This window comes from Dermacentor albipictus, unplaced genomic scaffold (genome assembly GCF_038994185.2).
Source record: "Dermacentor albipictus isolate Rhodes 1998 colony unplaced genomic scaffold, USDA_Dalb.pri_finalv2 scaffold_16, whole genome shotgun sequence".
Classification (NCBI taxonomy): Eukaryota; Metazoa; Arthropoda; class Arachnida; order Ixodida; family Ixodidae; genus Dermacentor; species Dermacentor albipictus.
The window spans coordinates 5,884,407-5,899,295 of record NW_027225570.1 but is presented as its reverse complement, the minus strand read 5'-3'; the positions used below and the strand labels follow the sequence as shown (position 1 = coordinate 5,899,295).

General features: G+C 46.6%; 1 protein-coding gene across 11 annotated transcripts in view; it reads left to right on the top strand.

Annotated features, from left to right (window-relative positions):
* Positions 1-14,889, top strand: part of LOC139051925 (kelch-like protein 10) — a 47,919-nt gene that overhangs the window by 12,565 nt on the left and 20,465 nt on the right. For 7 of the 11 annotated variants that reach the window (XR_011509612.1, XR_011509607.1, XR_011509611.1 and 4 more), the window contains 5 exons: positions 220-374; positions 3,652-3,830; positions 4,691-4,782; positions 6,574-6,687; positions 8,016-8,129. Coding sequence is in view for 1 of the 11 variants with exons in the window: in XM_070528958.1 (XP_070385059.1) it covers positions 220-374; positions 3,652-3,830; positions 4,691-4,770 (414 nt within the window). In the remaining 10 variants the exon portion in view is untranslated. Of the gene's footprint in view, positions 1-219; positions 375-3,651; positions 3,886-4,690; positions 4,783-6,573; positions 6,747-7,073; positions 7,204-8,015; positions 8,130-14,889 lie in introns of those variants that run through there. The other 4 variants (XR_011509614.1, XR_011509609.1, XR_011509610.1 and 1 more) reach the window with 4 other exon arrangements.

Here is a 14,889-nt window from a genome sequence, read left to right as displayed (position 1 = left end):
ACTAGGGCGCCTGTCGTCTCCAATACTGTTCAATATAGTTACGCGAAGTACGAGTCAGTAAACGAGCAACTATTTACAGATTATATGAACGCTGTTCATGCCTGTGGTTGCTTTGACGCAACCACTTTGATTACGCTATGGCTCGTTTTTTTAAAAATCAAATTGAGATGAAGTGAGATTACACAGCAGTCCTTTAAACGGGGCGTCGTGTTGTCGCAGGGCCACATCTACGCCATGGGCGGTTTCGACGGCCGTGATCGCCTTAAGACGGTGGAGCGGTATGACGTCAAGAAAAATCGGTGGTCCATGGTGGCCGACATGAACGAGGTCCGCAGCGACGCCAGCGCCGCAGCGGCCTGCGGACGCATCTACATGTGAGGTCGCTTTTGGGATTAAGAAAAAAAAAAAGAAAAGAACTGGCTTTCGAGTCGCTCGTGCAAAGTAATGGCTTGCGTTTTGGATGTATTCACTGAAATCGAGGCAATGTGGACTTCTGCTCCGTCTCAGGCAGGGTGGATTTCTTTGCGATGTGTTTTCACAACCATGATGGTCGAGTTGGTTAACCTTGAAAACGGGGAGGTCGCACGTACCACGAAGTCCCAGCGTACCGTTGATTTTTATGCAAGTTTTCATTTGTTCCACTAAACAGTCAGTGTACCGCTTTTTATTCGCCGTTACCCTGGTCGAACCTAGTGTAAAAATTAGTACGTGGCCACAGGATAATGTAATCGTGCGGTTGTTATTTTCACCGCTCCAATCATTTTTGCATATATGTGTAATTGTCCCCGCAGTATTTATTATTGTTATTATTATTTTCTTTCTTGCCTGCTGCTCGCAGGTCAACTTCTTCTGTAAGCCCCTTGTAATGTAATCGCCTTCCTAAACAAGGCGTCCCTTGGCTGAAAAACAAATTGAGCTTCAATAATCGGGGCGTCCGAGACCTGAAGTGCTCTTGACGTTTCCTGCATGCGGCGCCCGATCTCTGAGGCCTTTCATTAACGCCGCATGATGAATCCTACACAACGAGGAGCTGCCCCGGAGAAACACGCCTTCGCGCCAGTGCATATGCGTTGTCGTCGAGAGCAGCAGATTTTCATTAAATTCTAGTTAAGGAATCGCCGCGGAGCCTCACTGTAGAACCGCGTCAGTCGAGGGACACCATAGGACAGCCAAGAAACGGTGCCGCCATCGACTTTGCTAGAGTTCCATTGACTTCTACGGAGGAGCACCGAACGTGAAGTACAGGAGTAAGGGGCAGGGCTAATGGTTCCCGGGCTTGCGTTTTCTTATTCCATACGGTGAAGTGCGGTCGACATTGGATGTTAATCACCGGAATTTTCGGAGACTACTAGTGTGTCCGAAATATGCAAATTGAACAGTACACGGAGACATGGGCTGGGCGTCCTTAGAAGCTCGCAAAATATGCTTCGAAGAGCGTCTGAGCTGTACAAATAAGAATATATGAGCGGCTAGGTATCTTAAGTAGCTGTATATGACAAATAAGATGTGGAAGCTACAACGAATAGCTATTACGCTAGCGTCGTGACCTTTGGCATAGAAAAATGTGGTAAGCATTGTCAGGTCCACAGAAAGAGTATAGTAAATTGGCACAATGCAGGGGAAGTCGGCTGTGGAAATGTATCGAACCGCAAGGAATCATATCAGAAGCAAAAAGGTTTGGCGACAATTCAGAAGGTGGTGCCCTGCTGTTCGAATACTGAATGTCATGTGCGAATGCCACAGAATCCACTGAATGTAGCTATTAAAACAGAGGCGTAAATTAACACACATAGACAGCTGATGAACAGATAGGAAGAGCGCCACTACCAAGTTTTCTTTATTAGGCCTTCGAAATTTGCCTGTAATGCCGCAGACGACGCTTCGAAGACCTGCGCAAAACTACAATAGAACAGATGGAAAAGAGGAATGAAACAGATACATGGTTTTCCGCGTTCATGTCACAGGTTCCACCGAGGCGCTTTCTAAGTGGTACTTGATGCATATGCAGTCGATTCTAGTTAATTTAACTCGAATTATTCGACTTTTCGCTTAATTCAAACGCACTGAAAAGACCCGGCAAGATAATATACATTCTTATGGAAGAAATACTCGCTTACTTCGAACGCGATAGCATGTCTTTTCGGTTGATTAGTCCCCCACAGATGCCCCTCACGCGCTTAGTGGTTAATAAAACATTCAGAACACAAGAAATTCACCAGACGGCGTTGTTCTTTTGTCTCTTTTGAGGATTTTATCAGCGCCGACGACAGTGCCGAGGTTTGTGAACCACACACGGACGACGGCATTGACAGGAGCGCGACAGGCCAAAGCCAAGACAGCGTTTAAATGTGTCAGCGCTTTTCGCCGCATCCTGGGTGATTCGCGCTTCAAGGCGAACAAGAAAAGGACTTTACAGACTACGTCAAGCAATATACACAAAAACAATGTTGAGTCGGTTAATTTTGCCAGCCATTTCTTAATTCGATATTTAGAATAACTCGACGACATATTGCCATCCTGCAAGGGTCGAAATAAATAGAGTCGATGGTATCTCCTTTCTTTCTTTCTTTCTTTCTTTCTTTCTTTCTTTCTTTCTTTCTTTCTTTCTTTCTTTCTTTCTTTCTTTCTTTCTTTCTTTCTTTCTTTCTTTCTTTCTTTCTTTCTTTCTTTCTTTCTTTCTCTCTTTCTTTCTTTCTTTCTTTCTTTCTTTCTTTCTTTCTTTCTTTCTTTCTTTCTTTTTTCGAGATACGTGCATCAGTGACACTATAGTGGCAGGGCATGGGCAGTAGGTGCATGAAATATATCGACAGGAAGTGCTCGTCCTGTGTATATACTTCATCTGCCCATGTGCATTACCGTGCTCTCCTCTAATAGTTATGTTCCACCACCTAGCCCAACAAGAAGTACTACCGTTGAACACGTTCTGCTAAAGTGTTGCAGTATCCATGCTACTGTCAATTTATTTATTTATTTATTTATTTATAAATACTGCGATCTTGTAATGGGGAAGTAAGTAGCTTTCCGGAAGGTTTACGATTTAATAGCGGTCAGGACAACGTAAACGAACATTTCGGGGAGATTGGGTGGCGCAACAATAGGGAGAAAACGCATTGAAGTTGAAGCGAACTTTTGAATCAAGCACTTCGTCTTGATTTCATTGAGTTGTCTTTATCTCGTTTCTGTGTTCTAAACTTGACTTGCACACCGCGGCTCACTCGCCACATTCCGTAGTATGTGTACGGAATTACTTCCCTATAACGTTCGAGATAAAGATTTATATGATCCTGCCAGGTCTTCTCAATGCGTTCGAATAAAGCGAAAATTCGAGTTAACTGAGTGCAGAACTAACTGGAGTCAACTGCATATGCATAAAGTACCACTTGCAAGGCGCCTTGGTGGGACCTGTGACGTGAACGCCGAAAACCATTTATCTGTTTCATTTCCGTTTTCCGCCTGTTCCATTGCAGTTCTGCGCAGGTCTTCGTGGTGTCGTGTGCAGTAATAAATGCGAATTTCTAAAGCCTAATAAAGAAGGTCCTCGTATTCACGCAGTACAAGGGTCAATAACGATCCTATAGCATGAGAACGCTATACCCACAGTACACTTAATATGATGGTGAAGATGATTACGACACTCCCCCTCTTGCACAGCGTGGGTGGATTCACGGGTGAAGTGACTCTGGACACCGTGGAGTGTTACGCCCCGTCGACCGGCGCCTGGACTGTGGTGCTGACTATGCCCTCGCCGCGTCGTGGCCTGAAGGCGGTCGCCCGCAAGAACGTGATCTACCTCATCGGCGGCGTCGGCATCCGGGGGCAATTGTCCTCCAGTACGCCTTTACTCGCTAGATAGCACTCTAGCCACTGTCGGAAGGTTGCAACAGTGTTAGTTATTATTTGTACTATAGACTATATGCGCAATTCTATACCTCGCTCCCGTCAGATTGTGCCTCACATTTTACTCGAAATACTTCGCCGTCGTTGTTGCATCGCTTGCGCTATTTCCGTCGCTCTTCCCTTTCAATACTGCACGTCCGCGTGGAACGCAATCACTGTTTCCGCTAGCCAGGAACGAAACTAGCTACCGCAGAGTGAAACGCCTGTCCATGCAGCTGCGGTAGAGCCTCCGACGCGACACGCGTCTGGCCGGTGCGCGGAGCCGCTCATTCGGGTGAATGCGACGGTGGCGCCACCAACATTTGAATAAAAGACGCTTGGTCGTGGACCCACTCCCCGTACCTAGTAAACTCTAATACATGTTACAAGTTACGTGCTGTTGGGTTAATGAAAAGACACACTAAAGAGTACTTTTATTCGCGCATATTGTCAGTTGTCTCGTTTTTATTTCTTTACTTTTGTTACAATGTATTGTAACCCTGCCCTGCTTTGGGTGCCATTAAAAGGCGACTGGCAGTATTATGTAAATCAAAAAGTATATATATGAAAATAATAATTTCTTATGTTTTACTTATTTGGCCGGAAATGGCTTATCAATTCCTGCTCTCACGGTATACGAGTGTCGGCTTGATTACTATGGCATGATTAAATCTTCGTTCATGTCTTCCTCTTATCGAAAACAAAAGAATTCGGCACGAGCTCGATAGAGGATACCAGCCTTCGCGCATGGTCGCTGCAGACGTGTCGCACCTTCTGACTCGTTCTTCCGACTTTTGCTTCTCTGTTTTTCCAGTGGCGTTGCTGGACATCAGGAGAGCCCGAGTCTCCGATCTCCCCCGCATGCCGTTATCGAAGGCCATATCTACGCTATAGGGGGACATGATGGTAAGATAAGCCTACGCGTTGGTGGACACTACTTGCGGTGCTGCCAGACCATTTTCCCTTACTTTTTTTGCAACTACTTGAACGGAACAGTCCAGAAATATCCACGTTCCCACACGCAAGCCCTATAATCCGGAAGTGTGGTTTTACCATATGGCTCGAAAACAGAAGTATGATGTGATTGCATACTGCCGCGATCACTATGACCTGCAACTTTCTTTTGATACATTCGTTTGTCCTTTTTCGCATTTTTGCCCACATTCTTCTCTGTTGTAAACTTGATTTAGAGTTTAAGATAATTACATCAGCAGCGAGCACGAGTAAACGAAGAAAAAAATGTACGCGATGAAGGCTGGACAAATTCAGTACGTGATTGTCGACTGGGAGTTTTTTTTTTTCGCAGTACAGCACTGCTGATTCGCGTCGAGAAATGTCCGGGCGTGCGTACCTTTTCTTTGCTCGACGGCTGGCTTTCCGGCAATAGCCTTGCTTGCGCAGAGAAGCCACCGTTGGCGTGGCTAGACGTTGGCATGACAACGAGAACCGTCGTCATGCATGCAAGAAAGGAGCAAAGTCGCACGTGCTGGAACCGAACTCGAGTACTCTCGTTTGCGTGTCGGCCGATAACTGCGCCTCACTTCCAGCTCATTTACTGTCACCGTATTTACGTGTAGCAAAATAAAACAAAAAATAGAAAGAAAGAAAGAAAAAGAAAACGAAGCACGAGTAGGAGGAAGCACACACGACTTACAACTGAATTACAGCCGCCCGCTTTTTTTTCTGTTTTGCTGAAGTTCACTTGCTGTGGCAATTACTGTTCCTCTGTTTTCCATGCATCGCCACCTTTGTGCTGAACTGCTGCAATACGTCTGCGCACCAACCGAACCACTGTCTGCGACCGCGACTAGAGGACAATGACAAAACGACAATGACAATGACACCTCTCCGACCAGCATCCGAGAGTGCGAAGCGGTGCCTTCGCAAGAGGAACGATGAAAGTGGCAATACGTTTCCGAGCGCGAGGATGCGGGTTCGATCCCGGACGCGGCGACCGAATTTCGAACGGGGGCGAAATGCGAGACCACTCGTCCGCTCAGATTTAGGTGTACGCCAACGAATCCCCAAGTGCTTAAAGCTAAGTCAGAGTCGTCCACTACGGCATGCCTCTCATTGCGGACATGTTTCTCAACCCGATGCATACTCCCCACTCTGCAAAGCGTGCGAGGCCCGCGCTGACCTCGATCATATTATCTGGCAATGCCCCAAAGCCTCACCCACCAACACCTCCCGCACTAACACGCGCATCATAACTACGGTCGAGCAGTGGGAGACATTGCTGCTCAGCTTGGACCCAGGGGAGCAGTTCTGGGCCGTCCGGATGGCCGAAGACGCCGCCAGAAAGCAAGGACTGGCCGCCGTCTGAGGAAGGACGGCTATTGGGGGTTAGTCTCCCGACCCCCGCCACCCCTGAGCCCCATCAAGGACATACTAAAGTTTTATCTCTCTCTCTCAGCCTGTGGACTCTTCTGTGTTTTTTGGAGACGCACCTTCCCCTGGGCCACTGACATGTGAGCTACGGCCTGAAACGATAACTACGCTTGTAATAAGTCATTTTAGTCGATAGTAAGCACTCGTCCGGTATTGTACGGCGGTGGCTCACGGTGACGACACAGCGTCACCATAAGTTAATGGCCTTAATTAATCGTCCATAAATTAATCTTTAGGAGTCTTTCGTGCACGATAAGTTTTTTTTCTTACGATATCTTTACGCGGCTCTTCTTTATGTCTTAACAGCAATGATGGTGGCGCGATACGACATCGAAGCCGCAAAGTGGGACTTCGCTCCAGCGATTGACACGTACTGCAGCGCGGCGGCCGCCTTCGTCGTTCGCGACGTGGGCAACGTTGGTAGGTGTCATCAGCATCGCGAGCATGATCATCACCCCAGTTATGTCCAGTTTGCCATTGTGAGTAATGGTTAGGAGCGTGAAGCGATAATTAGAAAAAATTGCCGGCTCATGTTATTATGTGTCACCTTTCGTCACTTCGGTGTGATGAAAGCGCTTTGAAAAAAAATATGCTGATCCAACGAACATCATCATCAGCATGGCTACGCCCACTGCAGGGTAAAGGCCTCTCCCACGCTTCTCCAACTACCCCGGTCGTGTGCTAATTGTGGTCATGTTGTCCCTGCAAACTTCTTAATCTCATCCGCCCACCTAACCGAACATATCGAGATCTATATGTGAAGCTAACATATTGTAAAGCCTTTTTTTAATGCTATAAAACTGCAGCGCGTTTTGCAGCGCAGCGATTACTGCCTTGCCGGCAAGACGCAGGTACCCCCACCAAGCGACCCAAGGGATCAGGGATTACAGATTTACTGGGAAAGGCTGAATACACAAATATAAGTATGTCCGTGTTGATTGGTTCCCTCCCTCCCCTCCCCCAATGCGTGAGGGCTAAGATTAGAATTTTGTTTCCGTTCGTACCATAACTGACCACAATGCGCGAAAAAGAAAGACTATATTAAAGCTTTGAGATATAAATGTAATAACCAATAACATTCGAAGTTTTGCGTGTGGTTCAGACGCTGTGACGCGCCTCCGATTCAGGACTCGATCAAGATACTGCTGATCCTGCTGCGCGGTTCTAGAGACTTGTTTCAGCTTCGGCTAAAATGATTCTTTTTTTCCGCACGTCCCATGTTTGTTTGTGCAAACGATGCGTGCCTTCTTTCGCCTTTATGAATCAGGATTTGATGCGAAGGAACGCTTCGCGGGATCACTCCAAGAACGAGAAGAGAGGGGGTTAACAGAGGGGCCCGATTTTTATTAGTCACATCATAAGAAGCCAACAAGCACTGACTGCCTATGCTGTCCTTGGTGTCAGTGTTTGTTGGCTTCTTATGATGTCCACGGAAGAACATAGCTCGTGTCTCAGTGCCGCCGAACCGAGGTGCGCGCAAGGACACCGCTCACTCACTCATCATCCACGTGACTGTCACTGGCGTACTGAATCTGTGGCGAGCAATTGCCGTTGTCCAAATCCAGGTTAACAAACCCTTTTGCTGAGCTTTTTGTCGCGTCTCGAAAGGAGCGTTTGTGCATCCGTCCATTTGTCTGTCTGGTCTGGTCATGCCTTGTCTTGTCTCGTATTGTCTTATCTTGTCGTCTATTGTCTTTTTCATAACGCTTGTTTCTCCTTTGCTTTTCTTTTCTCATTTCTCTACCTAGAGGCATGGACATGAACCAGCCACGTCACCGTCGCCTGCGGGATAGGTCTGCAGCGATCCATCCCGCCTCCCCAATCAAATTAAAAACGTTCCCGCTGGGATTCGAAACGTTTAACTATCTATCTCTTTTCTGCTTTCATTTCTCTGTCTTGCGTCGTGGATGTGAACCAGGTCTATGTCGCCCATTAGTTCTGTGGCATGATGGCATGAAATGCCGCAATGTATGCTTATGATCTGGATGCTGTTGTCTCTCCTGCAACGCGGTCGATGTCACTCAGTGACCCGGACGCAAATGCGACGTACGTCAATATAGGCATATATATAGGAGGCAGCGATGAACTAAATCAGAGGTGAACGTGGCCTCCAGTGGGCTTCCATCTATAGTGTCCTCTAGACGGAACTGCAAGGTGCTCATCTGGCTTTCACTCGCGGGTCTCACGTGAATAACCCAGGGAATCCACAACTGCTCGAGCACGAATACAAAGCTTTGATTAGTACATGCCTGCGTTCTTTTTCGCAATGACTCTGTATTTACACACCCCTTCCCTGAACTTTACCCTTAAGTGTTTATCCCCGTGACCTTGACAGCTTTATTTCTCACTTTCACCTGGCTGATTTTAGCTTGCCAAAGAAAGGTGATGAATTGACAACATGATACAATGATGTCCATGTGAAGTTTTATGTGTTAGCGTTCGGCAGAGAACGACGTTCCGAACAAGTGCTTAGTATTGAAGAATATAGAGACATTTCCCAGTTCCGAAGTAACTAACGTAGATGTGGTATATCTAATACTTGCCAAGTAAAATTATCGATCACAATCTGAACTGATTGGTCAATGTATTTGTGTCGTGAATGTTGATGTTGAAACGCTGTGTATTATTATGTGGTTTAGTGCTTGCGATTCTGGATCGCTAATCCGGGACACATGTATTTCTATCTATATTTAAAAATTTCGCAACCACGTATCTCTAAATCAGCAGAAAGCTGTTCTCCTTACTGCGGATCGGCGTCGTATATGCAAATGACGAAGTGCCCTCTTCGTCCGCTGAGGAGCAATAGAGAGGCTACTAAAAATAAATATGATAATAAAATAGACAATATCCAGCCCTTCACTTTTTTCAGGATAGCTTCGTTAGTATGTACTACTGAATTATAACTAATTTGCAAAAGCGAAAAGTGGTTGCATTAGCCCTTAAAAGACCCTAGAGAAAAAAAAGTTAGGCGAATATCTCGTGGCGAAAAGTAAAAGACTGCTGGAGTAGTGGCGTAAGCGCCGGACACAAGCAGAATGAACGAACGTTATTTGTTAGTTTAACAAATTTCTTCGAAGTTACGTGGTCAATTAGCATCAACCACTGACCTTTAAGACTGACAATGAATGCAGCGGAAAGGTCAAAATAGCCAGCTTGGTAGCGGCAGCCACCAGCCCGTTTCGAATGGGATGTAAATGAAGTTTGTTCGTACATCTATTCAAGCAAACCGAAAGCCTTTCTAAAGCGCAATTAGCTGTCTGGCGTGCGTACACAGCGGTTTGCGCAGTTACATAAAAAATATTTTAAAAAAAAACGGGCTTTGTTCTTCTGTGGTAAAGTGGGCTTCACCACGTTTGTGTTATCTTGAGGAGAAGACTGCTGTAGTGGTCATTCTTGTTATCGAAATTATTTGTGCATTCCAGTTTATTGAAAACGACTTCCTTTTTTCTACTAATAAAGAACATTAAAAAAGAACGATCGAAAATACGACTTTGAAATCCGTGACGTCGCACTGACGTACCTGCTATGAAGTTTCGACGTGAAGTTCCAAAATCGATATTTCACTTTCATTCCCTCACTTTCATATTTCCCTCCTGCCCTCTCCCTCTTTTAATGCCATGTCCCCAGCCTGCTGGCGCTAGGCCGTGCTCCCGCATGGGTTGCAGAAAATAGTGCTAGCCTTTCCTCCTTCCCCACACTAACCACTTCTCTCATTTTCCCTTCTAAAAAAAATCTTATACCGCTAAAATAAGGAAAATAAGAGTTCTGAAGGAATGCTTTATCAGTGCGCGCTGATTTATCGATTATCTTTAGTGTCCCTTTGATATACGTAGCCTGCACATTTGTACCGCGAGCGAGAGCTTTAAAAACTGCGCCCCCTGTCCCCCACTGGGCGTTTTATAGCACGAAGAATGCGCGTTAATGATCCCGCGGCAACAGCCACATTTTTTTTCCTTCGCCGCTCTACGAAAGAAAGTCAAATCCTACCCATGGCAACGGGTGGGTAACAGAAAACCGTGTCGACGCGATGAAAGCGCGACGCGGCCCGCTCGAAATGACACTTGAAACTTTCGAAGGGGCAGGAGAGGGAATGGAGTGGGGGGTGGGGGAGGGGGGGGGAGAGTGGCGCCCCAATTTGCATGCAAAATCACCCGATACCGCACGGGTGAGCCACTGTTGCCACGCCCGCGCACCACGGCTTGCGTTTGTTCATCGCACGTCGCGCGCGGCACCAAGCGAGACATTTTGCGACCGTTCCCCTGAAATTACAGCGCGTTCAGGTCTGCACCCCCCCCCCCCCCTTTTGCGGGGAATATTAACAGCTTCGTTGAAAAAAAGAAGAAACGATGAACAAAACAAAGCAACGTCAAACAACAGAGACAGAACACTGACCGAGGCGCGTCGTTGCGGTCACCTCGGCGCGCGTTCCCGGCTAAATAATTCATGAAGCCGCCGCGGCGTGGGGGTGAAACGCTCCGGCGCTTGTCGCAAGATGGCGCTAGCTGACAAACCGCCGTCGACACGCGCACGGCCCTGAAAACCGCTCGCCCTATCGACGCGAACATCGTCGGCCCCCCACCCCCAACCGTCATGACAGTGGCAGTCGTGTCAAGTATTCTCTATTTGGTTCTTGTTGCGCGCTTGTGTGCTTGACTTCAGACAGAAAGAAAGAAAAAAACGAGGCTCTTCGTATTGACGCTCTTAATATGTTATGAACTCCGTCTACGGTCCCCGGTCTTTATGTACGCAACGTTTCCGAGTTATCGTCGGTGCCCTCTAGCCGGTCACGCGAGGAGTCACCCCACGGGTAAAGTGATGGGTGTTAGAAATTGGCGCGGGTGCAGCAAGTGTCCGCGTATACTTGCACCAGAAAGCGAGAAATCGCGAGGGCGTAGGGGCGACGAGACGACTGTAGAGCGACCGGTAATCGAACACTGCGCCCATATATATATATATATATATATATATATATATATATATATATATATATATATATATATATATACCGGCTACCACGTGATCGTCCCCCTGATGCCGAACTCTAAAGCTGAAAGACGTGGCCAGAGAGACTTATATGAGTGTCTGTTTGTATGTATATTGAGAACTGTAAGACGGTTATCTAAAAGAAATCGCGTCTACGAAAAAATTGGAGGACGCTTAAGCTTCGCCTTCAAGAGTGGGACGCGACAGCGTTCCCGTCGACCCGCCAAGGGGTATAAGACAATGCGCTACGGCACAGCGATCACTTACGATGCGCGCCGCATCGGACTTAGCGCCCACCTATCACGCGGTGAGCGTCGAGCAACGCAGCGTTCGGCGCGGCAACGAAACGTGCGCCTGAGCGAACGGAACGAACCAAAGAACTCGGTGTCTCGGAGGGGAAACGATCTACGCCAGCCAAACGTCGTGATCGGCACGGGCAGAGAGATAGATAGTAATCTAAAGAAAGGAACGGCGCTTGATTCTGCAACCGGGAGCACGGCGAAGCGTCGTCAGGGGAGAGGGAGTCGGGACTGCAACGCGCCTGGCAGCGGTCCCAATGCGCGCACGGCGCGCCTCCTGTCGGGGCAGCACCGTACATTGAGAGGAGTGGGTCTTCTGTGTTTGCCGCAAGATGGCTCTGCTTGTGCGGAAAGCGCAGAAGAAATGCAGCGGAAACGCACTTCGCAACTCGTGTAATTGCGGCTTCTGTACGTTACATGTTCATAATTACCGATATACACCGCAGTATAACTTTCCACGGCTCGTTTCGAAGGTAACACCGCATTAACTAGAGGCGCGTTTGTACCGCTTAGAAGCATCGAACTCGTGGCTGAGTGGTAGCGTCTCCGTCTCACACTCCGGAGACCCTGGTTCGATTCCCACCGGGCAAATCTTGGAAGTTGCTTTTTATTTATGAAACGCCTGCCGTTATTTATCGCTCACGGTCAACGCCGCGGACGCCGACGCCGACACCCGACGCCGACGACACCGGCTTTTCTGCGACACGAGCTCCTTAACGCTATCGCGTTAAAAACGGTTCAGAAGGAGCGCAAATTGTCGGGGACGGACATGCAGGAGACCAAGAAACGCGCTCCCCTGTCAAGATAATGAAACGCTTTCGAGGTTGATCGGATGTAATGGGTGTCTTATCACTGCAACTGTTCTCGTGTTCTGATCTTTTTTTTTCTTTTCGTCTTTGACTTCCGTTCTTCGGAAGCCACGCTTACTTTTCCTTTCTCCTTCTTTTTTATATTTCTGTTGGGGTATTCGGGCTGTAATGCGCGTATCTGGTGCGAGATTTTGGGCACGAAATTTGTTTTTGTAACGGCTATACACCTCTCTGCATCAATCCTTCTCACTCTCCCTGTTTTCTGTGGTTTCGAAGGCATGCGAGCGATCGCCAGTGAAAAATTGAATTTTAAATGTGAAGCCCACGCTCTGTGGAAGTGTCCTCATGATGACTGCTTTTCACCGTAGTTTCGACCTTTAGAGCTATATCCTCGCACGCAATCTTCAAGTCAGGTTGTCCTGTATGGAATAGTTTTTTTCGTTCTTTTTTGTTTTTTTGGCACGTGTGCGTGCTGATGGTATTCATAGAACGTAACAAAATAGGCAGTGCCACTGAGCACAGTTAATTGGTTTTCATGATCGAGGTACTCACGTATCAGCGGTAAGGAAGTTGACGGTGTCTGACCGGTCTGTAGCTGTTAGTCCGTTGTAAGCAACAGCACCTCAACGGATGGAGGATAGAAAAAAAAAGAAAGGGAGACAAAGCAATGAAGTGCAGTATGCAAGTTAACGCCAAGAAGCTGAGGGAGGCACTGTCAACGCTATACTTGAACACGCCTGAAACGCCTTTATACTTCACCTACGGAGGGGGCTGGAAATTTCTGGTTGTGGTGCCTTGAATGTGCTATAGCTGAATACATCTTCCTTCCAAAGCATTCAATGCTTATTTTACTTTTTACAGCCGTGTTTGTTAAGGTTAAGCCAATTAGATGTGTCCTAATTATTCAGGTTACGTATGGCGGAGGCTCTACGCTAGACAATTGCTATGACAGCGTCATAAATTGCAAAGGTTCAGCTTCAACTGCAGCTCTCTGGAAAATTTCATCACAACCCTTCTGTCGCTTCATCCTCAGTCACCGCTTGCAGATCGCAAGCACGCTTCTGAAGAACACTGTCTCGCTAGGCAATTATGACAAATGTAGTAATCATTCGTACTCGCCGTAATTACATCAGCTCATTTATAAAAAAAAAATTAGAAAGCCGTATTCGATCTGTCCCACACATCACACTGTTTGTGCAAAATATCAGGTTGCTATACCCCAGTTTCTTTGTCTTCAGCGATAGCTTGAAATCGCCGATCAAGTTCTGTGGTTCTTTGGTCGCGTGGCAACAGATGGATGCGGACGAGGCTCATAAAGTTCCAAACTCACCTTAAATCATTTTGTTTAAGCGTTACCATTCTACTGCTACCGATTCCCCCCGACTGCGCGTAGGCAGTTGTGGGAAGCAGTAACGGTAATGTTACGCTAAGCACTGAACTACTGGAGAAGTAACACATGATAACAACGGCGGGAGGATGGCAGAAGCCTCTTTGTACAAACTGGCTTGGAATGTAGCAGGAAGAGGCTAGGCATGGGTAGCGTAAGTGATAAACATACTCTTAGCTCAGAAAGGCCATACACCCTGGTTATTCACTGTCTAAAGTGTTCGTGCAGCCCAGTTGCCTTAATGAAGTGACAGCGGGCATTCCTCAGCGAATTTGTTCTCAATGACTGACTCTTTATTATTTGTCTTCTCTTCCCTTCCCCCTCCCCAAGTGCAGGGTAGCCAACCGGCCACGTCCTTCGTTAACCTCCATACTTTTTCCTTTACGTTTTTTTTCTCTTTCTCTAGTTATTTGCAATTTGACGACGCTATGCTAAAACATCCATGTTCTTGACATAACTCCTTAATGCAACACTGCGAGTTTTGTAATTCTCCCTAATGTTGAAAAAATGTGCTGGCCGAAGTCGAGGACGCAGCTAGAATATGTACATTACTTAGAAACTCAGCTGTGGCTCAAGCAATGTCAATGTGGATTTTTTTTCTGTAACATAAACATCGCATTATTCTCGATCAAAATGTCACTCATTGCTATTCTTATAGGGAGTACCTGCGTCTTTTTAGTGGAGCCTTAAAGTTTAACAACAAAGAACTTTCACTTCGGTTTTAAAATTTTATTTTATAAATGATTGAGTAGTATAATACCACTAAAGTAATTTTGGCAAAGCTGCAGGGCTGGTAATTGCATAGTTTTCTTGTTACTATATCTATATATATTACTATACTATACTATACTATACTATACTATACTATACTATACTATACTATACTATACTATACTATACTATAGTTACTATACTATATCTATTTTCTGCCTAACCGCCTGCGGATGCGCTTAGTTACGATGGATTTGTTCTTGCTCTGTACAAGGCTTGCAACAGAAGTGAAGTGATGGGAAGGGATTCTTACGGCAGTGAAGTTGCGGAGATGCACCAGCAAATACATCAAGTAGTTAACCTCTCCGATAACGCGCTAACTTGGGCTACTTTGGCACATGTCTGAAGAAAATGAGTAATAGCGCTGGACAAC